The sequence below is a fragment of the Delphinapterus leucas genome, chromosome 19 (genome assembly GCF_059928025.1).
Source record: "Delphinapterus leucas isolate spDelLeu-1000000601 "Yukka" chromosome 19, BTC_Dleu_Yukka2, whole genome shotgun sequence".
NCBI classification, from domain to species: Eukaryota; Metazoa; Chordata; class Mammalia; order Artiodactyla; family Monodontidae; genus Delphinapterus; species Delphinapterus leucas.
This window is the reverse complement of record NC_143147.1, coordinates 52994153-53020406: the sequence shown is the minus strand read 5'-3', so window position 1 is coordinate 53020406 and position 26254 is coordinate 52994153. Positions and strand designations below refer to the sequence as shown.

At 51.9% G+C, this 26254-nt stretch overlaps 1 protein-coding gene across 1 annotated transcript; it reads left to right on the top strand.

Annotated features, from left to right (window-relative positions):
* Positions 1–2239: 2239 nt before the first annotated feature.
* KIF18B (kinesin family member 18B) lies at positions 2240–22727 on the top strand. The gene is made up of 15 exons (XM_022565133.2): positions 2240–10184; positions 10760–10917; positions 11254–11358; positions 11566–11676; positions 11758–11955; positions 12257–12433; positions 13054–13128; positions 13279–13379; positions 13773–13959; positions 14322–14449; positions 17475–17680; positions 17935–18460; positions 19403–19492; positions 19968–20044; positions 20378–22727. The coding sequence occupies exons 1-15, from the start codon at positions 9866–9868 to the stop codon at positions 20482–20484; spliced, it is 2565 nt and encodes an 854-aa protein (XP_022420841.2). The 5' UTR covers positions 2240–9865; the 3' UTR covers positions 20485–22727.
* Positions 22728–26254: the final 3527 nt, after the last annotated feature.

Below are 26254 nucleotides of genomic sequence, written 5' to 3'. Positions count from 1 at the left end.
CTCATTATAGCCCATCTCTCATGTCATCATTAGTCATTGTTTAATAGGCCAATTTCTCCCATAGCCTGGAAGCTCTATGAAGGTAGGAGGTGAGTGTTTATCATGCACCACCCTATCCTCTGAGCCTACTTGTCTCATATCAGTAAATACTTGTTGAACGAATGAATACGAGGACACCCATTACCACTTCATTGAATGTCTGCAAGTTGCTTTCCCTACATTATTTCTAATCTTTGTAACAAGCTAAGTATTATATTATCCTCTTTTTTTTATAACTGCAGAAACTGAGGCTCTGAGACGCTAAGTGACTTGCCCCAAATGATCAAGCAAGTAAATGTCCCCTTTCCACTGCCCATAGCAGGGCCAGCCTCTGCTCCTGGCCTCACCGTGACTCACCTCACCTTCTCCAGGCAATTGTCAGAGTCAGAATAGGACCAGGGCAAGACTTGGCTTACAGGGCACAAGAGGCTCCTATTCCCCTTGTCTCCTGGGCACCCCAAACTTTCAACCACACTCCAAACCTCTGTTATAATGCACATCCCTGTGAGGGGGGAGGAGATCCCTAACCTGGAAGCCATTCTTTAATAGCTTATTTCTCCTGGGTAGTGGAGATGGCAAGAATACCCTGGTTTTCTGGTAGCTTTACAATAACAGCTTTTTTGCATGGTTGTCTCATTTTATTCTCGCCAAACCAGCAGTGCTAGCTCACTGAATAGAGGGCGGTAGAGGTCCAGGTAGGTGAATGGAGTTTGGGCCAAATCAACCAGGGATTAAATAGTGACACTCCTATCTTGATGGCAGGCCAGCCAGGGCACTTTGCCTCCTGCTTTCTTGCATGCCTCAGACCTGCTCATGGTCCCAGTGTGGGGACAGATCATTAGAAAGTGGTGAGCAGCTGACTCCGAGCAGCCATTGCTGTTTCACCCTAATCAGACTCATAGGAAGCTTACATAGGCTGGAAGTTAAGAGGGTTTTCCAACCATGCTCTTAGGAAGGGCTATTTGCCCCACTTTATAGATGAGGAAACTGACACCCAGAGAGGAGAAGTGACTTCCACAGTCTCAGCACTAATTAATGATACAGGCACTAGTGATTGCAATCAGACTTTCCGACTCCAGGGCAAGGCTCTCTCTTCCACCTCCACAGCCCCCGGTGCTGGGGATGAGCATGAGGGTGGCCCACCAGAATCCAAGCAGCAGACCACTGTGGAGGATAGAGACACTGCGGCCCAGCGGTGCCCTAAGGGGCCGCCCCTCTTATTCAACAATCCGTCCATGATACTCCTGGCACTGTCAAAGCCAAGCAGGTGCCACTCTCTGCCTCCACCGGTTTCTCCACATCAAAGCTTGAAGTTCATTCTTCGGATGGTCGCGGAAGAGAAGAAACCCTGGAGAGCGGCTTAAACTCCCTTCTTGGGTAAGTGGATGCCGACTTAGCCCACAGAAAAAGCAGGTTTGAAAACGTGTTTGATGTCTGGTTGCTGCATGTGGTGATGAACTCAGTCCCAGGGACAACTGAGACGGGCCGTAACCCTCCCCTTCCCCCTCCGTACCCCAACCCCATACTGGTTTCCGCCGGTCGATCTGGTGGCTCCAGCCTCAGAGACACTGCTTCAAACCTCCAGCAAGCAGGAAGGGGAAGCGCGCAAGCGCACTGTTGACAACGCCCTCCACCTCGGAGCCGTACACTGTTACTTAGGAAACAGCCAATCAGCCATCCGGGCTGTGACCAATGGCAAGAGCCGATGAGCCGACCCGGCTAATTTGAACACTCCGCGCGGGCCGGAGGTTGGCGCCGGTCGGGTGCTGGAGGGGCGGCGCTCTCCGGTGGTCAGGGTTTCTTGCCTGCTGCGGCTGGACCCGGCAGCGAGGGGCGACACCAGCGGCGCGGAACCGACGAAGGGTAAGCGCTGGCCCACGACGGAGGCGGCCCCTCGGTCTTCTGCGCTCAAGTCTGGACCGGCGGACCCAGCTGCTGACGGCGGCGGAAGCCGGAGCCCGGCCTCTTTTGTGCGGGACATGGAGGTGCAGCGTGAAGACCGATCAGGTCCCGGGCGGCCCCTTCCGAACAGGGTGGGGGGAGGTGCGGGGAGAAGGCCCTTCCTTCCATACCTGCACGGGAGATCGGGACCCTCTGCTTATTTGTACAGGACCTAGACTGGGCCCTCAAGTCTGCATCCGGTCCCAGCCCTGTGTACATCCGCTCTAGGAAAGGTACCCCTGCTCATACGTAAGGACGAATTGGGTCCTCCCGCGCACTAGAACTAGAGACGTGGGACTCTCTGCACATCTGTAAGGAGTAGCTAAGACCCTCGCTGCACATCTGTGCAGAACTGATTGCAGAGCTGTGCCAGGGGCCGTAACTTAGTTACTGGGGCACCCAGTAAATATTTGATTGAATAAAGGAAAGAGTGAAAGAAGATCTGCATGACGGAAAACCAGGCCTCCTGCTACTGTTCCTAGGATGCCTTTCCTCTTAGCTTTGACCCTTTAAGGTACTGAAGTGACACGGGAAAGATAAGCCTGGTCTGTGTCAAGGAAAATAGGGGATTTTACTGCAGATGTTGGTTCGTCTGGTAGGGGGCGAAATGCTAGTATTGTCATATCAATTCTAATAATGATGGCTAACATTTATTGAGCACTTACCAGGTTTGAGTTAACTCATTTAATCCTCACAACAACCCAGTGGAATAGATACTAATATTTACATTTTACAGGTTAAGAAACAGAGAAGTTAAGCCTAGCTAAGAGGAGAACATCCACAAAATTTTTCTGTATGAGCTTCTCGTGGATGTTACACTGCTTTCACCAGTCTTATCACTATTCTTTTTCCTCTCCGGTCACACAGTCCATGCTTCAAACAACTACCAAAGTATCCAGTCCTTCTCTGCCTATTTCATGATTGAATTCCCCCACCATCAGAGAGAGATTTTAAAGTGTCTCAATTTGTTGGTTTTATGTTAACCAACCCAGCTCCATTTTATACCTTTTTTTTTTTTAAAAGGTATGCCAGTAGCATATTTTTAGAGGTCTTAATAAAAATTATCTCTATCTGGCTACAGAGCAAATCTAAACAGTTATCAGAGTATTGTACCAACCATATTCTATTTCCACAAGCAACTAAGTTTAAAATATAAAAGAAAAAGAAACAAACCCACATTTGGATTTTTTTAAAAAAACATTTAAATAACTCAGTCAAATAGGATATCATTATTCTAATTAAAATGTAATTAGCATGAAACAGTGATAATGCTATTTATAAAATGTGGGGAATGCAGTTAGAGAATACTTAAGAGGGAAATTTATAGTCTTAAAGGCTTATATTAGAACATGTATTTTTTCAAGCTGAAAGTGAGGCAAATATTCAATTTTAATAAGATAGAACAGAACAACAGAATTAAAGTGTAGAAAATAAAAGAAGTTAAGAGCAAAAATTAATGAAATAGAATTTTCCTATATAATAGAGATGATTGACTTAGCCAAAAGCTGTATCTTTGAAAAGACTAATAAAAAAGCCAGACCTCTGGTAATATTGATTAAGAAAAAAAGAAAAGAAACATGGAAAAATGACCTTAGGAATGAAAATAGGGACATAACTTTGGTTACTGAAAGATTAAAAGAGAGAGAAAGACTTCAATGGAAACTCTTTTTGATGATGCTTTTGGGCAATTTTCTAGGAAAAACAACTTACCTAAACTGATTCAAGAAGCTATGGAAGGGACTTCCCTGGTGGTGCAGTGGTTAAAGAATCCGCCTGCCAATGCAGGGGACACGGGTTCGATCCCTGGTCCGGGAAGGTCCCACATGCCACAGAGCAACTAAGCCCGTGTGCCACAACTACTGAAGCCCTCGTGCCTAGAGCCCGTGCTCCACAACAGGAGAAGCCACCGCAATGGGAAGCCCGCGCACCACAATAAAGAGTAGCTCCCAGTCACCGCAACTAGAGAAAGCCCACAAGCAGCAATGAAGGCCCAACACAGCCAAAAATAAATAAAATTAATTAATTAAAAAAAAAAGAAGCTATGGAAAATTTGAACAAACCTAGGGCTATTGAAGAAATTTAATTAGTTTAAAATCTACCTTCACACACATCAAAAAAACCCACCAAAAATATACAGGCAATTGAAATGACTCTAATCTTCTAGAAACTCTTCCAAAAAAAAGAAAGAAAGGAAGAAAACATTTACAGTCTATTTTTTGGGGGGAGGCGGGGTGTCGTGCAGCAGCAGGATCTTAGTTCCCTGACCACGGATCGAACCTGTGTCTCCTGCAGTGGAAGCTCAGAGTCTTAACCACTGGACCGCCAGGGAAGTCCCCAGTCTATTTTGTGATACCAAAAATGAGGCAAAGGAAATTTCAAGCCAATCTCTTTTATAAATGTAGTTGTAAAACTCTTAGATAAAACACTAGCAATCAGAAGCCAGTGTTGTATTTTTAAAAACTGCATTATGACTAAATTGGGTTTATCCCAGGAATGTGAGAATAGTTTAACAATGGAAGATCTATTAATACAATTTACACATTTACAGATTAAAGGAGAAAACATATCCCATTAGGTACAGAAATAGCATTCAATAACCATTTATGATTTTTTTCAATGGTAAACTAGAAATAGAGGTAAATTTCCTTAAACCAACAAAGAGCAAAATGAAAACAGGAAAGAGACAAGATTGCTCACTATTGCTGCTTTCAATATTGTACCCGAGGTCCCAGCCAGAGCTGTAAGACAAGAAAAATAAATAAAATTGATTAGAAAGGAATAAACAAAACTATCATTAGTTACAGCCTTATGATTGTCTATTTATAAAACAAAAGAACACAGCTCCTTCCTCTTTGCTACCACCCATAGAAAGAAACAGCCATCTTTGGACGTTTTTCTGTGGGTACTAAGGTGAGGGGGATTAAGAGCTGCAAAAACCCAGGTAGAAGGCAGAGCAGGCTAGGATGAAGAGTAGCGCCTCTGATGACAGAACAAAGTCAAGGTCTGGCCTTGCTACTTACCATCCATGAGGCGATTTCCTTCCTGAGCCTCAGTTTCCTTTGCAGAGTAGGGATGTAACAAATGTATCAATAACTGCAGAATGAGATTGCTGTGAAAGATAAATGAAACGCTTGTAAAGCGCTTAGCATAGTGCCTGACACATAGTAAGTGCTCAATAAATGTTAGCTATAATTGTAGTCATTTTTAGGCTTTTGGCTTCAGACTGCTTTTCTCTGGCCTCCATTCATAGGACAAATATTATACAGCATCTACTGCATGCTGGATCTGGCTCCTAGGCATCTGGGGTGCACAGACTATATCAGAAGAGGGTCCTGCTCTCTTGGAGCTTAAGGACAAGAAACACAGTGTATGATTGTTGTGAAGGAGCAATGAAGGGGACCACAGTAACCGCTATATAAAAGTACAACACCCAAGGGCTAAGCACTTTCCCTGCCTTCCGAGCTCCCAATGTCTGCAGGCAGACCCCCCTCAAGTCCTCAAAAATTCTTCTCCAGGGGCTTCTGAGGATCTTGGGCTTGTTCTCTCTGTCCCTATGAGGATGGGCAGAGGAGGCTACCCTGAAAACAACTGAATCTTGGCTTCCCAGCCTCAGCTCCGCGACGAACTAGCCTCCGGGTTTTAATGAGCTGCCCCAGGTTAGAAACAGGACGTGACTGTGGCTGGCTCAGAACCCTGAAGATCTTATTAAAGAATCATCTCCCTCGTACTTTGGGCTGAAAAGCTCTTTCCAACCGAGGATCAAAGCAAACTTGACAAACGTTCTCTCATTAATCTCCCATCCCCCTGGGGCAGGAGCAGATTGGTAGCTGTTCTCTCTGGGTCTTGAAGGGAGATGATGTGACATCAACGTGGTGTGGCTGGTGGAAAGACCTCCCCACCAGTCAGAGGCAAAGCAGAGACCAGGACCCAGGTGTCCTAACTGCGGCCATGCCAAGTGTCACCCTACCCGCTTCCCACCTCCCACCCCACACCCTCAGCACTGTCTCGGGAAGAAGGAAAACATCTCATTAGGCAAACAGTCGGCCTCACTGGCCCTCGGGAGGCGGAGAGGAGAGAACTGTAAAGGTTAGGCGCACTCCACTGCCAGTGCCCTTTTTAACTTCCTGCTTTGAATGTTAGGCTGCTCTGTAGCTCCAACTCAGCTAATACAGTGTAGACTCAGATGGTGGGACCAGGCACCCTCTGCCTTCACTTTCCTGGTCACAAGAGTGGGGTTCCTGGGAATTCCCTGACGGTCCAGTGGTTAGGACTCCATGCTTTCACTGCCGAGGGCTGAGGGGTTCGATCCCTGGCCAGGGAACTAGGATCCTGCAAGCTGTGAGGCGCAGCCAAAACAAAAAAGAGTGAGGTTCCCTGGGGGTGGGAATGTGAGGATGGGAGACAGGAATTCTGAGTGTTGAAAATTAGGTCTAGTCCATTTATCTGAAAGCGTTTGCAGCATACATAATGCTAGTTACATAAAAGGGATTATAATTATTATACAAACATAAGGGACTATTACAACAATGTGATCATGAGGGTGTGATATATAACGTCATTCCAAGGCAGTATAGCAGGCTCTATGGTCAGACTGCCCGGGTTGGAAGCAGGATTCATCACTTACTACCACTGGGATCTCGGGCAAGTTGCTTAACCCTCTCTGTCTCAATTTTCTCATTGAAAAATGAGTATAATAATAGTATCTATCACGTGGGGTCATGACGGGGTTGAAAGGAGGTGAAACGTGTAAGGCGCCTAGAACAGTCCCTGACAGAGTGGACACTTACATGTTATGTTTATTATTATGATGAGTTGATTACTGGGACAGGAATAGAATTAATTACACACAAGTAAAAAGATGATTATTGGTTGACACCTCTCCTTTGTTTTGTGTGGGGAAGAAATGAAGAAGTTTGGGGGTGAAGGACGGGAGTTTGAAGTCAACTCAATTCTGCCTCATTCCCCAAGGAAAAAATGAGTTGTTTGCTGGAGTTTTAGGTAGAAATCCCATGTTTCTTTGCTGAATGACCCTGGTAATTGTGACCCGTCAGTGGGACCTCATCTTTCCTAGGAAAGCATTTATCTATTCCTATCCCCCAGGAACAGCCCCCTGTTTCTTACCCCTGTTAACATATCCCTAGACTTGGGCTGAACTTTTCCAGGATATCTGTCACTCCTGCATTGCAGAAATTCCATCTCTACCTTTGGTAGGCTGGCTTGAAGGTGAAATGAAAGGGGAGAGAGGTCTGAGGGGAATTCAAGAGAGAATAGGTAAATAAGCTTTTGGGATTACTACCAGGGCAATATTAGGAAATCTATCCATGTCACCCTCTACATTAACAGACTAAAGGAGAAACACTGTGTGATCATCTCAGCGAGTGCCAAAAAAGCATTTGATAAAATTTAGCACCCATTCCTAATGGGTAGTGGAGGGTGGGGAACTAAATATAGAAGAGCTAAAAATAGAAAGTAATTTATTATTTGCAAACTATATCATCATTTAATTGAAAAACCTAAGAGAATCAATGACAATCTATTAGAACTAATAAGGGTGTTCAACAATGTGGCCAGATACAAGATCTGCATACAGAAATCAGTAGCTTTCCTATGTTCTGTCAAAATGAATTAGAAAATGTAATTTTAAAAAGAGCTTATTGGGCTTCCCTGGTGGCGCAGTGGTTGAGAGTCCGCCTGCCGATGCAGGGGACACGGGTTCGTGCCCCGGTCTGGGAAGATCCCACATGCCACGGAGCGGCTGGGCCCGTGAGCCATGGCCGCTGAGCCTGCGCGTCCAGAGCCTGTGCTCCGCAATGGGAGAGGCCACAACAGTAGGAGGCCTGCGTACAGCAAAAAAAAAAAAAAAAAAAAGAGCTTATTTACAATATAACAAAGACTATACAGTAACTAGTAATAAACCTATGAAGAAATGTACAAAGCTCATGTGAGGAAAACAATAAAATTTTACTGAAGATTATAAAGTTGTGAATAATGAAAAGAGATACGATATTCCTAGATGGGAAGACTTCATACTGTAAAGATGCCAATTCTCATATTAATCTATAAATTCAAAATAACCCAATTAAAATCTTAGCAGGATTTTTCATAGAATCAGCTTCATAAGCCAATTCTAAAATCATGCACAAGACAAGATGCCCAAGAATAGCCAAGAAAAAGAACAATAAGGTGATATATTATAGAACCACAATAATTACGAGTTACGGGAAAAGGAATAGACATTTCAGTAGATCAGAATGGAGAGTCACAAAACAAGTTCATGTTTATATGAGAATTTAGTTATGTTAAATGTGGCATTTAAATTAGTGGGGGGGGGGACTTCCCTGGTGGCCCAGTGGTTAAGAATCCACCTGCCAATGCAGGGGAGACAGGTTCGAGCCCTGGTCCTGGAAGATCCCACATGCCGCGGAGCGACTAAGCCCGTGAGCCACAACTACTGAGCCCACGTGCCTAGAGCCCATGCTCCACAACAAGAGAAGCCACGACAGTGAGAAGCCCACGCACCACAGCAAAGGGTAGCCCCTTGCTCTCTACAACTAGAGAAAGCCCACACACAGCAACAAAGACCCAACACAGCCAAAAATAAATAAATTTATTTTAAAAAAAAAACAATACAGGGATGCCTATTATCATTCAACATTGTTTTGGAAGTTCTAGGGAATACAGTAGACAATATATGAAATATCTAGTGTAAGTATGGAGAAGAAAAAGTAAAAAAAAATATTTTCTGATACATAATTGTATACTCAGAAAACTCAATAAGCTCTAATAAAAAGCACTTCAAGTCAATAAGAGAGTTTGAGGGAATTCCTTGGTGGTCCAGTGGTTAGGACTACGCACTTTCACTGCTGAGGGCCCATGTTCAATCCCTGGTCAGGGAACTAAGATCCCACAAGCCTCGTGGCACAGCCAAATAATAATAATAATAATAGGAGAGTTTGAGGATGGTGGGTATAAGGCAAATATATAAAAATCAACCATGTTTCAGGACTTCCCTGGTGGCGCAGTGGTTAAGACTCCACGTTCCCAATGCAGGGGGCCCGGATTCGATCCCTGGTCCGGGAACTAGATCCCACACGGCTGCCGTAACTAAGAGTTTGCATACCACAACTAAGGAGCCAAGTAAGGAGCCCACCTGCCACAACTAAGACCCAACGCAACCAAATAAATAATTTTTTTTTAATCAATCATGTTTCTCCATATTAGCACCTGGAAATAGGGAAGGTATTCCATTCATAAGAGCAATAAAGTACTTAAGAATTGTATTAAAAGGACAATTATAGAAACTATCTGAAGATATAAAAAATACATGAACAAATAGAAAGGTAATAGCCATATTCTTGTATGAAAACATTTCATATAAAATAGATATGTAAATTTAATATAATTCCGATTGTAATCCCAATAGAGTTTTTTTTTGGGGGGGGTGGTTCTGGGATGGGGATGGAATTGATAAAATGTTCTTAAAGTCGAATAGAATAAATGACTGAAAATAGCCAAGAGAATCATGAGAAAGAAAGCTGGGGCTGGGAGGGGTGTCTTGCCTTGCTAGATAAGAAGCAACTGTAAAGGAATGGAGTGGAAACAGTGTGGTGCTGGCACAGGACTGGACAGATTAGTGGAACATAATAGCCCAGAATAGGCCTCTGAAAAAAATACAGTCATTGGATATGACAAAGATGGTCTTTCAGATGAGAAAGATATTTGTCAATAATTGGTGCTGGCATCAATATTCTCTTGAGGTATAAAATGGAGCTGAGCTGTTGAGGAGGAGGTGGGAGAAGGCCCCTGAGTGCTAGGCTGAGGGCACCTGGTCAGGCCTGGGTCAGATTGGTCCTCATCTCCATCATGTCTCTGCCCAGGTGTTGCCATGGTGATGGCGGTGGAAAACAGCGTGGTGCGGGTCGTGGTGCGGGTGCGGCCCCCCACCCCGAGGGAGTTGGAGAGTCAGCGGCGGCCTGTGGTTCAGGTGGTGGATGAACGGGTGCTGGTGTTTGACCCTGAGGAGCCTGATGGGGGCTTCCTTGGCCTGAAATGGGGCAGCGTCCATGATGGCCCCAAGAAGAAGGGCAAAGACCTGACGTTTGTCTTTGACCGGGTCTTTGGTGAGGCGGCCACCCAACAGGACGTGTTCCATCACACCACCCACAGCATCCTGGACAGCTTCCTCCAGGGCTACAACTGCTCAGGTGAGCCCGTCTCCCCCTCTGCTGGGCACTGGTTGAGGAGGGCTCCGGCCGTGCGTTCTCTGTGGGCCCCCCATTCATTCTTCTCCGGTGTGGGGACCACTCCACTGGGTCACGGGATACAATAGCAGATCAGGCAGACAGCGTTCCTGTATTCGTGAGGCTTGCAGTCTAGAACTGGGAGAAAACACATCACAGAATCACACCCACAAGTGTGTGGTTAAAAACCAAGATAAGTGATATGAGGGAAAGAATTGTGGGCCTTCCACAGAGGAAGCTACCCAGGCTGGAGAAGGCTTCCCTGAGGAAGGGATAAGCTCCCACTCATGGTGGAGACCCCTTTGCCCTCAAATCCACAAGCCTACAGGGGCACCAGGAATGGACACGGAGAACTCAACAGCTGTGAACGTAGGGGATGTGGGTGGCTGGGAGGGAGCAGTGGAACCGTGCATGTGGAAGGAAGGAAAGGGGCTCGGGGAGAAGGGAAGGGCTGACCGGATGGAAATGCACTGGGGGAGCCCCTGGAGAAGGTGGATCTGGCCCTGCCGCCACCCTACTCCCTACTCTGTCTTCTGTAGTGTTTGCCTATGGGGCCACCGGGGCCGGGAAGACACACACCATGCTGGGAAGAGAGGGGGACCCTGGCATCATGTACCTGACCACCATGGAACTGTACAGAAGGCTCGAGGCCTGCCGGGAGGAGAAGAGACTCGAGGTGCTCATCAGCTACCAGGAGGTAGGGCTGTTTGCACCCCAGGACTGGGCGGCCCCATCTCTCATTCTCACAACCACCTAAAGAGGGAGTGGGGTGGAGTAAGCAGGAGCGGGGAGAGGGTGGTAGGGAGTGGGCAGACGGGGGCCCAGAGGGTGGACACAGCTCCAAGAGAGACTGCGTGTGAACTGACCCACCTGTCCTGCTCATCATGTGGCATCATCCGGCAGCGTGCCGCTCACCACGGCGTGTCTCATCATGCTTCCCTGACCCAGCAACTCAGCTCTCCCCAGCGCCTAGGGGAGAGGCTTCCTGACCAGCCTCTCCCTCGGGTCTCTCCCTGGCTTCCTTTCTCCTCAGGTGTACAATGAGCAGATCCACGACCTCCTGGAGCCCAAGGGGCCCCTTGCCATCCGTGAGGACCCCGACAAGGGGGTGGTGGTGCAAGGGCTTTCCTTCCACCAGGTAAGGGGCTGGGCTCAGGTGGGACGAGCAGCCCCACTGGTCCTCCGGGATCCCCTCACCAGGTAGTTTGGGGATGTCCTGGATCCTGTTGGGGCAGTGGTGGTGATAGCAAGGGGGTAACATGGGTCCTGAAGAGCAGCCCTTCTGTTGGGGGAAAAGTCCCCATTGGGGAGACCACAGCCCCCTTCCTGCACATCTCATCTGTAGCCGACCTCAGCTGAGCAGCTGCTGGGGATGCTGACCAGGGGGAACCGTAACCGCACGCAGCACCCCACTGACGTCAACGCTACGTCCTCCCGCTCCCATGCCATCTTCCAGGTGAGGAGGGGTCACAGGCCAGGGCCTGAAGCTGGAGCTCCTGGTGCCCAGTTCCCCCTCACCCCTGCCATCTGCCCCCAGATCTTCGTGAAGCAGCAGGACCGGATCCCAGGTCTGACCCAGGCCCTTCGGGTGGCCAAGATGAGCCTGATTGACCTGGCTGGCTCGGAGCGGGCGTCCAGCACCCACGCCAAGGGGGAGCGGCTGCGGGAGGGAGCCAACATCAACCGCTCCCTGCTGGCCCTCATCAACGTCCTCAACGCCCTGGCTGACGCAAAGGTAAAGCTGCACGGAGCCAGGCTCCTCCCCGGGACAGTGACCCAGTGCCCAAGCCAAGGGTCCCTCCCTCCAGCCCTGGGCTGAAACCTATCAAATCTAAATTTCCTGGTGGTCCAGTGGTTAGGACTCGGTGCTTTCACTCCAGCGGCCCGGGTTCAATCCCTGGTCAGAGAACTAAGGTCCTGTAAGCCCAGCAGCGGGGTCAACAAAACAAACAAACAAACAAAAAGCAAAGGCTACCGAGTCTAGCCTGGGTCTGTGTAGTCCAGGCACTCACTCCACGCCCACCCACTGTCCCCAGGGCCGCAAGTCTCACGTGCCCTACCGGGACAGCAAGCTGACCCGCCTGCTCAAGGACTCCATCGGGGGCAGCTGCCGCACGGTGATGATCGCTGCCATCAGCCCCTCCAGCCTGGCCTACGAGGACACTTACAACACCCTCAAGTATGCCAACCGGGCCAAGGAGATCAAACTCTCGGTGCGTGCCAGCTGGGAGGGCCACCACCCTGGAGTGAGGGTGTAGGGGTGTCGGGGGAGCCCCCAGCCTGGGAGGAGGAGGGGACAGGACCCACTGGCCTCCTCTGGTACCTGGAGCAAGCGTTCCCGCAAGGCCGAGGGAAGAAGTGACATAGTCCTCGTCCTTAAAATATCACAGCACTGGGATGATTGAGGCAGAATCTTCTCAAGAGGGAGGCAACAGAAGGGAGTGGCCGAGTATCAGCCAGTGATCTTTGTCAGACTTGTTTTTAGCAGCAGGCCCATATTTTTGGCAAAACAACATATAACACAGATAAAAGCAGAGTTGCCCGGTTTCCCCCGCCTCCTCCAGGGAGCCCCGGTGCGCCAGGAGCCGCTGCGGCAGAGCCCCTGGCCTGCAGAGAGCATATCGGTCAGGGGAGCCGGGGTCTCGGGTTCAAAGGCAAGCTCTCCTCTTGCTGTGCTAGGAGAGCCACTGGCCTCCCTGTTCCCTCAGTCGTGAGGGTGCGTCTCGGGAATGTGAGTGAGGTGTGCCTAGCGCGGCGTCTGGCCGCCGGAAGTGGTTGCCGGAAAGCTGCTTTGAATGAACAAACAGATCCCTCCCCTGTGCCCCCATCTCAGCTGAAGAGCAACGTGATCAGCCTGGACTGTCCCATCAGCCAGTACGCCAGCACCTGCCGGCAGCTCCAGGCTGAGGTGAGGAGCCGCCCCGGGAGATTGGCCGGGAGGCAGGGCGCCCGGCTCGGGGGCAGGACGGGACCGCCGGCGCGCGGCCAGGGCGCTCTGCCTGCCCCCTGCCTCCTGTGCTCACCCGGGGCTCTGAGGGGCTGGGCTGCTTCGTTCCAGGTGGCCGCCCTGAGGGAGAAGCTCCGAGTGTACGAGGCAGGAGCCCAGGCCCCGCAGCAGGACTCCTCGCAGCCCCCCAAAGCGGACCCTCCACAACAACCGTGAGTTCTGCCGCCCCTACCTGCCCCCATCCTTTCTCCAGCTTCTGCAGGGCTAGGACTCCTCGCTTCTGTTCTGGCATCTGGGGTTAGGGGTTCCTACTCACTGCCCGGCACACTGACTGTCACCTAGAATGGTCTATGTCAAAGGAGTAAATCACACCCCAACCTATATAAGCAGCATCTACTCTTCAAAAGAAGGTGCATTTAAGGGGCGGGTGTCATTGTTTCCTAAATCAGAAAATCCCTGACTCCTTCTCCCACGCTCAGCTACTGCCCTCTTATTACCCAAGCATCCACCCCTTATGGACCCGGAGCCACAGAGACCCTGCCACCTCCCTGATTTTCCCACCTGCCCCCGCTTCCCGCCTTTCAAACCTCTCCTTTCCGCCTTAGCCTTCCCATCTGCCCCTCGCCATCCCGCCTCCCCAGCCAGTCCTGCACCCCAGAGCTACGCCCAGGGTCGGCAGTCCTTCAAGAGGAGAGCCTGGGGACAGAGGCCCAGGTGGAGAAGGTCGTGGAAGGGAACTCTTCAGAAAGGGAGCAGCTCCCAGAGGACAAGGACGAAGGTCCGGCTGAGGAGGTAAGACTTGGAGCTGGTGGAATATTGAAAGAAATGCCCCACCCCCAACTCACAGGGTCCCTTCAGTCCCAGCTTCTCTACCTGGATGTCTTACACCTCAGTCATTAGGAGGCTTTCATATCCTGCGCAGGAAGAACTAGTCTGTCAGATCCTGTGTGTCTGGAAGTGGGGAGGCTGAGTGTTAACAGAAGGGGAGCAGGGAAGGAGCAGGGGGACCGGGAGAGAAAAAGCCACTACCAGGACCTGGTCGTTCCAGGAGCTGTCATTCCCACTCTTGGAGGAGGGACGGGTTGTAGGCGCTGCTCACGTAAAGCGAGGGAGGCCGTCCTGGGCCCTTGACCTGTGACTCCCTTCCTCTCTAGGTTCCAATCCAGGTGCCAGCACAGAACCTCAGACACCCATTGCCTGGCTCCCCTGACCTGACCCTGCAGCCCAAGCCAGTCGTGGACCACCTCCCACCACAGAACCTGGGCAGCGACCGTTCTAAGCAGTAGGTATCTTCTTGCTCCAAGGCGGGAGGTGATGGGTTCCAGGCCTCCTGGGGTGGGAGTTGGCGCTAAGTACATCACAAAAGCTCTGTTTCTGCTCTAGTTAAAGAGGCAAGTCTTTTCTCATCAATATTGTCCCTTACCTGCTGTCAACAATTTGATATTATCACCTACTCTGTTTATGTAGCATCCTCTCTATTTATTACTCCGTGTAGCTGGCAGCCCAACAGGAGGGAAGCAAAACACCGAATTCCATCCAGACAGCTGGCAAACACCGAGCTAGGGCAGGGCTGCCTGGGCTAGTGCTTTGCTCTCCAGTCTGAGGGCCAAGCTGCCTGTGCTCAGCAAGGAGACAGCTGCCAGCAGCTGAGCAAGGGACAGCTTTCCTGAGTCAGGTGTTCGTCGTGTGTCTTCATCAACAGATTGACTGCTGCTCCTCTCCTCTGAAGTAAATACAAACCCAAAGAGAAATGGCTTTTGGACCATTCTTTCCGTGCTTAATAGAGAGGTGCAGCTAGTATCTTCTTCCTTGGCCCCCAGAACATAAATCCCCTGCCACTTAGCTTTGCTGCTGCCAACCCTACACCTCCCTCCCCAGCACGCTTCACGCTAAGCAGTGTATTTAAAGCTTCCGGACAGAAGGGCCTGTTTAATTTTATTTCTTGTTGGGGAGTGCCTGTTCCCGACTCAGCAAAAAATGCTGCAGCCTGAATAATCAGCGGCTCATTATCTGTCTCCCGCTGCCGACACCCGGGGCCCTGGAGTGGCAGGGATGCACTGGCGGGATGTCCCCTTGGCCCCCAGGGAACGACCATGGACTCCCACTGATGACTCAGGGTCTCTCTGCCTGGAGTCCCGCGTTGCTAGGACACCAGGGTTCTCATTTCTGCTTTGCCTCTGATTTTGTGGTTTCTGACAAGTTGCTTCAACCTCGGCTACGATTTGGGCATCATGGTCCTTGTTTTCCTTACTTCTTAGAGTTAATTATAGATACTAATAAACTGTGATGGAAGACCCCAAGTGTCAGGGGCTGCAGAACATTCTAGATCTTCTCCATGCTTGAAAACAACCTAACAACCAGATCATCGAAAATAATTTTGCTTTGGCCTTAGAGTTTAGAATCTTAGACTGCCAGGGCCCTGAGTAGATCTTAGATTTTCCAGTTCAGTGGTTTTTCGGAATTTTTTTTTTAGCGGCAAAGCCCTGTCTTCAAATGAAATCTTATGCTGAGGTCTAATATGTAGAACAGATAAAGCAGAGCTGTTCTATTAAAAATGTTCTCTGATGGGTTTCTTGAAACCTGAATTGAAAACCCATGATATAGACTGACGGGGGCTACACGGCAAGAGGGACGGGGCCAGACCTGGGTCATCTGACATCCAGGCCAGTGGCTTTCTCCCCAGACTCCCACTTTTCTCTCTCTAATTTTCATAAAATGTGTGGCTCAGGCAGATATAGAATGAGTTTCTGCTGTGTCCTTTTTAATTTACATCCTGCCTTCTTTCAAAAAGGCCTTGAGGCTGCTTTATAAAATGAGTTTGGGTTCCCTGAGCACACACTGAGGACAGAGGAGGGGGCTCAGAGATGTCCAGGCAGGTAAATGCTACCCAGGGATAAATGACTGGCCATGAATAATCCCCACAGAGATAACTGTTTATCCTTTTATCATGGGTGTGCCTCACAGAAGGAAAATTTGCTTTCTTAGAATCTAAATTTACAACATCAATAATCACATTACCCTCGTAATTTCCTTTATTTTATTTTTTACATATATATTTTAAAAAATAAATTTATTTATTTGTTTATTTTTGGCAGCATTGGGTCTTTGTTGCTGCGCGCGGGCTTTCTCTAGTTGCGGCGGGCGGGGGCTACAATTTTTTTTTTTTTTTTTTTTGCGGTACGCGAGCCTCTCACTGCTGTGGCCTCTCCCGTTGCGGAGCACAGGCTCCGGACACGCAGGCTCAGCGGCCATGGCTCACGGGCCCAGCCGCTCCGCGGCATGTGGGATCTTCCCGGACTGGGTCACGAACCCGTGTCCCCTGCACTGGCAGGCAGATTCTTAACCACTGCGCCACAAGGGGAGTCCTTCATAATTTTCTTTAAATAGCGCCTCAGTGCATGTGAAGTGTGTGTTAATACACACATACTCTTTCAGCATCCCAATCACTAAATAGAAAGAGCGGACTGAATGCATTTTTGAGGGTCTTCTTGGAGCCAAGATCAACATTATTTAATCTCTTATTATCCTAACAAGGTAGATGGCATTATTATTATTACTATTAGAGAAAACAACAGTTAACTAACCTTATAGTGCTGGGTATGTGCCAAGTACTCTTTAAACACTTTATATCTAAGATAACCCATTTGGGGAATTCCCTGGCAATCCAGTGGTTGAGACTCTGTGCTTTCATTACCGAGGGCCCGGGTTCAATCCCTGGTCAGGGAACTAGGATTCTGCAATCTGCCGGGCGCTGCCAACAATTTTTTAAATAATATAACCTATTTCATCTCCCCAGCAACGCTGTGAGGTGGCTGCGTGTGTTGACCTCATTTTAGGGATGCGGACACTGAGGGTAAGAGGTGATCCGAGGTCACGCAGCTGGGATGTGTTGGAGCCGGGTTTTGAGCTGTTAGTCTGACTTGAGCCCGGCTCTTCTCTGCTACCTCCCATTGCCCCTCTGGGAAATGGACTTAAGATCACAGCACTTGTAGGTGGCAGAGCTCACCAGAGGAAACTCAAAGGTCAGAGGAAACTCAGACCTTCCGAGTCCAAGGCCACTTAGTGCCCTTTCCCTACTTCCCAAGTACTGTCTTTGTCAGGGGACATGTTTATGGGTGAAGCCACCCACCATTACCGGGGTCGTCTCCGCCAGCCCTGGTCTTTAGCACGGCTGGAAGGGTGATGAGGCCGGCCAGGTGGTCCGGGAGGGCCCGTGCACGTGTGCTGCTCACTACGCCTGGAGCCCTGGGGCTGGGTCCTCCAGGCAGGTCTGAGGTGGAGTGGGGATCCCCTTCTCTCTGTTCCAGGTTGGCTCTGAGGGTGTTGTGCCTGGCCCAGCGCCAGTATTCCCTGCTCCAAGCAGCCAACCTCCTGACCCCTGACATGATCGCAGAATTCGAGATGCTGCAGCAGCTGGTACAAGAGGAAAACACTGAGCCTGGAGCAGAGGCCACCGGGGAGCCTGACCCGGCCAGGGGGTCACCTCTGGCTCAGGAGCTACGTTCAGAGTCAAGTGAGTCTCAGCCCTGCTCGGCCTCTGTCTTCTGGTGCCAAGGGGTGGCTGGGGCCCCAGGTGCAGGGTTATAGTTCGGTCAGAGACTGGACCCCTAGGATCATGGACTTCTGCACAGAGAGGCCCCAGGGGTCACGCAGACCCGAGGAGTCAGGGGCTCCTGCCTGTCCCGTGTCTCTCTCCCCAAATTCTACAAATTCTCCTTCCTTCTGGCCAATCCCTGATCTCCCCTCAGCACCCTCCTCTCTGCCCAGAGTCTCCAGGATACTCTGGCCCTGTGACCCGGACCATGGCAAAGCAACTGAATGGCCTCATACACGCTCTCGGCGTCCCACCCGGGCCTGACCGCACCTCAGCTCAGGCATCCCAACGGCCCACAGAGAAGAAAAGGAGGAGACCGAGCCCCTTGGAGCCAGACAGCCCCCCAGACCCGAAGCCCGGGACCAAGCGCCGGCGCCAGTCCCTCTTGCCCTGCCTGAGGAGGGGGACCCCGCCTGAGGCTCGGCTTCCGTATGGGCCCATCACCCCCACGGGGGGACGGGCCTCCTCCCCCTGCCATTCCCCTCACTTCTGCCCAGCCACAGTCATCAAAAGCCGGGTGCCCCTGGGCCCTTCCGCTCTGCAGAACTGCTCTACCCCTCTGGCCCTGCCTGCACGGGACCTCAATGCCACCTTTGATCTCTCCGAGGAGACCCCCTCAAAGCTGGGTTTCCACGAATGCATTGGCTGGGACAGTGTCCCCCGGGAGTTGAACAGGCTGGATCAGCCCTTCATCCCCAGGTGGGTCTCCCTTCTGGCCTCCCAGCAGGGGGTCAGGGGTCAGCAAGGGACAGAGGTGCTGCCCAGGGGAATGCAAGACAGCACGCTCTTGGAGTTGGGACACTGCATCTCTTTCCCTTTGGTCTGACCAGCATCCAGGCCCAGGAGAGCAGAACGCGCCGTCTCTTTGGAGGCGTTGCTTCTCTCCAGGCCCTGCCTTGTCCATCTATACTTCAAAGCCGCCAGCTCTGTGCTGGTTTGTGACATGCCCATGAGTAGCTCACAGGCGCCCCCTATGGGGAGGGTCAGCAGGGAGGAGGAACTAACATGGGGTGCCCAGCCCACTCTGTTCCTTGGCATCACTTGGGCCTGGTCTGAGTTCTGTATCCCACTGAGAAATACCTGTTTCTACTACTTCCGCCCCAGACTTTACCCTCCAGCCCAGCATCTGGAACTGGGAAGGGGATCCTGAGAAAACTTTATTCAGCATTTTTCAGTGGGAAGATGCTCTTACCCTCGGCTTCTGCCCACATGGCAGGGAGCGGGGAGCAGCAACCAGCTCAGGACAGTCCAAGGCCGCGAACAAGCAGCAGACTGACCTGGACTCGGGAGGCCGAGGGTGGCAGGCTGCCCACTGCTCCCCCCACCTCTCCCACAGCCCGAACCCCCTCTCAGTAACAAGCTCAGAGCCAGGCAGGTGGAAGGGTGAAACTGTCTGAACTCCAGTTCCCCGGACGCGCCAGAAACTGACACCTGGATGTTCTTCCAGAGCAGGCCTGTCACTCAGCTGTCAGCCCAGGCCGAGTGAGGCAGGGAGGGGAGTCCACCTCTTAGGAGGAAGAAACCGCAGAGGTCACCTTGTCTAACCTCCCTGCCCCGCAAGCCGGGCGCCGGAGCGGGAGGTGCTGGCACTCTTTTCTGGTTCCCTCCTGATGTGCCACCTTCATCCTCCTCCCTCCCCAGCGGACCCAGGCCCCTGTTCACCGTGAAGGGCCCCAAGCCGGCAACTTCCTTCCCTGGGACCTCAGCTCGCAAGAAGAGGCGCATTGTGAGGTGAGGCTGGGGAGATGTGGGCGGAGGAAAAGAAGGAGCTGTCACCAGGGCAGCGGGCACCCGGGCCAACTACAGCTGGTCCTCTGGCAGGACCAGCGTCTGGTTGTCTGAGGTTCCCTGGGCTCTTGCTATTACAGGATTATATTAGAGATGTCTCCCTCCTTTGGTAAAGGCCACAGACCCTCTCTCCACGAGGGGGACATTCAGTGTTCACTGGGTAATCCAGGGAGTGGACTACCCCCCCGCTCACCTCTACTTCCCTCCCAAACCGCACTCAGCTCCCCTCCCCTCTGCTGCCTCTCCCACCCTCAGGTCTGGCCTTGGCCAAGTTCTTCCTACTGTTGCTCAGCCTCCCCCCCGCTCCCAAGGCTCCGTGTCTAGCTCTTACCCTCCCACCCACCCCGACCCCCCCCGCCCCGTAGTCCAGAGGCTTGGCGGTGACCTTCCTCCCTTCTTCCTTCCTTCCCTCCCGCAGTTCCCGCGGCCACAGTCGCATCGCCCGCCTCCCCAGCAGCACCTTGAAGAAGTCAGCTGGGCCCCTGGCAATCCCAGGTGACTGGTATTTGAGGGCAGGGATGCTCTGGGTCACAGTGGCAGATGGGGACAAGAAGTAGGAGGGGAGGGAATTCCCTGGCGGTCCAGCGGTTAAGACTCGGCGCGTTCACTGCGGTGGCCCAGGTTCAATCCCTGGTCAGGGAAGTAAGACCTCGCAAGCCGCCAAAAAAAATGTAGGCGGAGACAGGCGAGAGGAGGGCATGGGGTACTTCCGAGCATCTCAGGGACCCTGGTGAGAGAAATGGGGGATGGGGTGGGGGAAGGGAATGGTGGGATACAGCCTCACTTTTCTCCTTCCTCCCTGCCTCCCCTCATCTAACTGGCCTGCAGAGCCCCCCTCCAGTCTCCACTCCCCTGGCAACCAGAGGAACCAGAAGGAACTGTTGAGGGTTGGGAGAGCACTGTCAGCTGGGAGCTTCTCCGCCAAGGTGTCCTGACCGCCGGCCCCTGTTGGTCCCTGGAGCCGCCTAAACCAGGAGCCCTGACCTGCCTTCCTTGGCTCGGAGCAATTAATGCCAACACCCTCTTCCTTTATTAACAGTCCTCCCCCAGACGTTCATTCTGCTGCTCGCCCTCTTTATTAATCTCTTGTTACACTCAGCTTCTCAGCGTGTATTTATTCATTTGTGAGTTTTAACGTGTTGCTCTTTTAAAGGGTGCTGCCATCATTCCCCCCTAGTTTATAACACCCTCCATGCGGGAAGGTGGCTTTTGGGGGCTTTGTTGCCCACCCCCCATCTAACACAGGGCTCTGCATGGTGATGCCCACTGTGCGGTTGAGGAGGGGTGGGCATGGGATGGGGGCATGAGGGAGTCCCAGCTTGACCCTTCCTGGCTTTGAGAGGAAGGCGTCTTCGGCCCCCTCCCCCGGCCTGGAGTAAGAGCCGCACCCGCCGCAGCCCTGGCGACTATGCGGGTGATGGGGCGCCTCGACTTCCAAATGCGCAGAGTTTATCGCTTTCGCCCGACTGTAAGCGGTACACGCTCAGCGGAAGGAGTGTAAGCCTTAATGCTGCCACCTAGACATAAGAGCTGTTGATACTTGGGTTTATATCCGCTGATCCTTCAGTTCTGCAGGTATATATATATATACATACATAGTTTGTTAATTATAATGATTAATAAACCATCTCCATCCTTGGTGTGTGTTCCTCTTCAAGAAACTTCTGAGTATAAAAAACATGCCCCCTCTGCCTCCTCCTTCAGCCTTACAGGTGGGCCCTGTCCCTTACTCCGCAGCCCCACCTTCTGCTAAGGGCCCCTGCTCCTTAGCAGGTGAAGAAGCTATCACCCCTGGAGGCCTGGTCCATCCTCCTACAGCCTGCGTGTGGTGGGTTGCCAGGAGTCCTGTCGTCAGAGAGAGCGTCTTAGTGGTCCCCAGGTCTTACAAGGCTCCAGGCTGAGCCTCCACCTGCTGGAACCCATTGCAATCTTCCTCCCACAGCTCCGAAAGCTCCCCTCCACCCCCGTTCGTGGCTTTCCCCTCCGCTCATTCGGATTGTGACAGTTCAACCCAAGCCTACCTCTGTTTCCCCAGGAAGACGTGGCTGGCTGCATGAACGAATGGCATAACCAAAATTCCAGGAGTCTGTGTTTAAATTGCTTCTGAAAACAAACACGCAAAAGGCATTTAGCACTTTGTGAGTAGTGTGTAAGCAATGCCGCTAATTTCAAACGAGGCCGCTGCTGCTCTGGGCGAGCAACCTCCCCCTCTACCTGGGGCACCCCTCCCCGCTCAGTTTCCTTGCCTTTTTGGAGGAGTGGAGAGCACAGAGGGGAGCGCCGCATTCCTACCGGCTGCAGGCATCTCACACGACTTCACGACCTTATGAGGTATAATGAGGAAATAGACAAAAAGGTTAACAAAATGTGCCCGGAGTTAGACGGCAAGTGGCAGCGCCAGGACTCAGACCAGGATCTGGTCGTACACGTGACACCAAGCTGCTTCTGTCTAGAAGTGAACAGACATCATTTCTTTCCGCGTGCCGGGAATTTCCTCCTCTCCAATTAGTCTTCATGAGTTTTCTTCCCCTGTGTACCATGATCCCCACAGAAGCAGTCACCGCCTCACATCTGTAGCCCCCAACGGCTTGGTGTGGTGCCTTTGACCTCAGGAGACCTTGCCGCATGCTGGTTGGATCCAAATTGAATAAGTTCCTCATTTCCTGGGGCCCTCACAACTATTATCTCATTTGATCGTCACCATCACCCCTGCAAGCGCAGAGGCAGCAGGCACAGGGCAAGGTGGCTGGTAACCAGGGCCAGGAGGGCAAGCTTCGCCCAACAGGCTCCGTTGCACGAGGGCTGGGGGCAGCTTGCAAGGGGAAGAGGTCACTCTTGACAGGGATGTTCTGCAGCTGACCATTCTCTCAGCAAACATTTGTGGCTCCGTGGTGCAAAATGTGCTCTCGGGTGACCAATTAAATGTACAAAGATTCTGCCAATGGAGTTAAGCACATGTGGCTCCTGCCCTCAATCACGGGAGGTTGGGCTGAGATGGGCCGCTCACGAGGAGGCAGCCTGGCTGGCCCAGGGAGCTGGCAGGGGCTGAGGGGGGCAGCGAGCTGACGGCCGGCTCCCAGCTGACCTCCGTGGCCAGCGATGAGGCTCTGAGATTGGATTGTTCTCAAATAGAGTCATCCGCCAGAGGCGGCAATAGATGGCTCCCCCGTCCACTGCCCTAGGTTCCCCCTCCCGGCTTCAGCCTGCCTCTTCCGCCTTGAGGGCCTACGCAGAGCCCCTCCCTCTACTTCAGGGAGTTTAGACGTCCTCTCTTCCCAGGCTCTTTGCACCCACTCCAGGCCCGGAAGCTCAGGTCTGGGCCCCACCCCGGGGGCACAAATTCCTGCCCAGTTCAGAGAATCAGGCTCAGTGCCAGGAGCTGCAGAGACAGAACAAGACATGGTCCCTTCACACAAAGAGTCAGGATGGAGTCCTTGTCACCTGAGCGTAAACCCAAACCTCTGTCAGTGTTAGGATGTGTCAAGAGGCAGGGACTGGGCATTTTCCATTGGGTCCTCCCACTGCCAGCCATCGGCTTGGCACCCACAGGGGACATCATCACCCCATGGGGATCCTTCCTCCTTGGCAGCTGCTAACTCAGGCATCCTGCCTCCCAGACCCTTGCTCATCTGCCTCCAGTTTCCCCCAGAATGTCTCTTTGGCTCTTGGCTAGGTTTGGGGGATCCTGCTTCCCAGACAGAGTCTAGTTTCTGGCTGTCTTCCCCTTCTCCACAGTTCTTTTGTGAATAGGGACCTAGAAAGTCTTGGGATGGAGTTTGTGGGTGGAGGAAGGGACCAGAGTCATACCCAAGAGCCTGGAGACCATGGCTGTGTTTTCTAGCTCACCCCAGAGCTCCCCTGTGTTCACCCGCAGCCCTACCCCCGGCTCATCCTGCCCATTTGAAGGATCACTGGATTGGAAATAACAGGCCACCGGTCAGCCCTCTCCTCCCTCCAGGGACACATCTGGTCCCCGCCTCTCACCCTCCCAAAGGGACACAGTCAGGCAGGGAGACGGAAGGGAGCAGGGAGCAGAGCAGACCAAGGAAAGCAATTAAAGAGCTGGTCTCAGGGTTAGAGGCTGGGGGCAGGCTTGAGCGGCCCCTGGCTGGGTGGGGAGGCAGGAGTAGAGCAAGGGCTCGAGCTTATTAACCCCAACACAGCAGCCTGGCCCCTGGGTCTGTGAAGGTGAATGAGCTGATGCCTCCAACGGCTGAGGGGCTGGGGAAGAGAAGGAGAAGGAGTCCAAGGGTTCAGCCAGGAACCCGTCTGCAGCCACAGGAGTTGGGCGCTTCTAACCGACAGAGCTGGACTGGACACAGGCTCAGGATCGGAGAAGGAACCATCCCTGGCTTGAGGCAGCCATCCTCCAACCATCCTCCAACAGAAAGGGAAGACCCCTGCCCTCAGGGAGCTCCCAGCTGACAGTGAACCATGGGTTCTCCCATTAGGTGGCTCCCATCCAAGGGGAAAGGGCGGCTCCTGTCCTGTGGGTGCCTGAGTCTGAAGGGGGAGACAGACCCTACCCTTAGGTGCATCCCAGTCTGATGGGAAAACATAGGTCTAGCATTGGGAGGACCCCATCTTCAGGGGGTCTTGCCCTTGGGAAGCCTCAGGCTAAAGTGCAGAAGAGACTCGCACCCATGGGAGATGTTGACACACCAAGAGGTTCTCAAGCCAATGGAGCTGTGGGTCTCAAGCCCACAAGGGTTGGGGAAGGGCAAGGATGGAGCGACAGAGCCCACTGTGGGAGTCAGGGAGGAGAGCAAGCAGGCTGGGAGACAGCCTGTACTCTGAGTCTCCTCCAGAACAGGGGGACATAACTCTCACATGTTCCCTGGGAGACCCAAAGCCACAAACAACTAGTGATCTGGGGGCAAAGGGTGCTGCCCCCCTCCCCACATCCTGTCCACACTGCCAGGTAACTGCCCTTTGCAGGGGGGGCCTGCCCACATGCTGTCCCTGCCCCAACCCCAATGGAGTCAACAGGACATGGCCGCTCCCCTGTAGAAGACCCAGCTCCCAGCCCCCCGGGTCCACCCCATCACAGATGCGCTAACATGGAAACAGGTAAAGCACCTGGTAGGTGTTATTAAATGGAAGCTAGGATTTGTCGAGCACCTGCTGTGTCCGGCTTTCACTGATTTTTATCTCACAACTACCTTGGAAGTAAGTATGTCTAGACCTCATTTTACAGATGGGGAAATGGAGACTCAGAGAAGGTTCCTGAGTCATCCAAGATCATACAGCTATTGAGTGGCCATGGCCTTGCTCTCTCACCTAGACGGCACTGCCATAGCAGTCAGAGGCAATTCTAGTGAGCCCTCTAAGTGATGCACATTTGGGTTTTAGAAAGCCTGCCTAGAGCTGTGAGACCAACTTTCTTCCTGCCTCCAAAGGGCTATGTCCACCAGGCCACTCAGACCTGGTCAGCTCAGCACTGCCATCTAGTGGCCAGTTTCCTTCCTCAGAGATGGGTCACCGAGTGGACGGACTGGTCAGAGATCCACGTTCTCTCCATCCCACTCACTCTTGCTGACCACCATGCTGTGCCAAGCACTGGGAGAGTGGCAGGAGCACAAGTGGAGTCAGTGGGCAGCAGTCAAGGGACAAAAGGGCCCCTTGAATTAGAGGCTGGCAGGTTTGGAAAACACTGGGCACCTTGTGTGCAGGTTGAGGTCGGGTGACGTGTTGATCTGTCCTGGGATCAACTTGGGCCTTGTAGGCAGGAGGGCATCCTGGCAAGTTCTGACGTAGAAGATGGGCACAGGGAGTGGGAGGTCATCTTGTCCCCAACTCGGCTTGCAGTGGGGCGCAGCTTGGCCGAAGGCCGTGTGGAAGGGCGTCCAGGCATCCTCTTCTTGGGACCCGCAGCGTTCTGCCATCTAGTCCGGAAGTCAGTCTAGGAACTGGCCCGAGGCTTTGGATAGATGAGGCCCTCAGATTGGGGAAGCAGGAGAGGAGGCGCCACAGAGAATGGGGCCTGAGTCAGGCTGGGAGGAGGGGGGTAGAGGTGGAGGCCGGGAGCTGTGTCTGCCTGAGGCAGATGTGCATCATGGTGTGACCTAGAACAGAGGGAGAGGGGACATAACTGTCCAACAACAGGGCTTGGTTACATTAATGCACATAGTGGAAAACCATGCAACTGTTAAAATGATGATGTAGATAAATATTTACTGATATGGAAAGATGTTCACAACATATTGTCTAGTAAAAAAAAGCAAGTTACAAAATAATTTGTACAGCATGAGCCTACTTTTAAAAACTGAATTTACATGTGTAGAAAAAAATCCGGTAATGTTTATATCTCCAGGTGGCAAAATTATAGCTAATTAAATTTTGTTTTGCTTATCTGTATTTGCTGATTTTTCTACAATGAAGGTATAATAAAAAATAATGAAGGTTTGATAAACAACCACGACTGAGTCTATCTATTTCTTTGCTTCGCTGTGTGGACAACTTCAGATAGTTAAGGGCTGAGTGTGGAGCTGAGTCTGAAGGCTGGATGGGAGTTGAAGATGGAGGGAGAGGGCCTGGGTGGGTGACAGGGGCCCAGCGAGTGGGTGAAGGGGTTAAGGAGGGGGTCTCTGCTGCTGCTGCTAAAACGAGCTGAGCCCCTGTCTCCCAGACACAATCACTGAGAGTCCCTGACAAGCCCTTCCTGCTCTATTACATCTTTTCCCTCCAGGACCGCTTTGCGCTCAT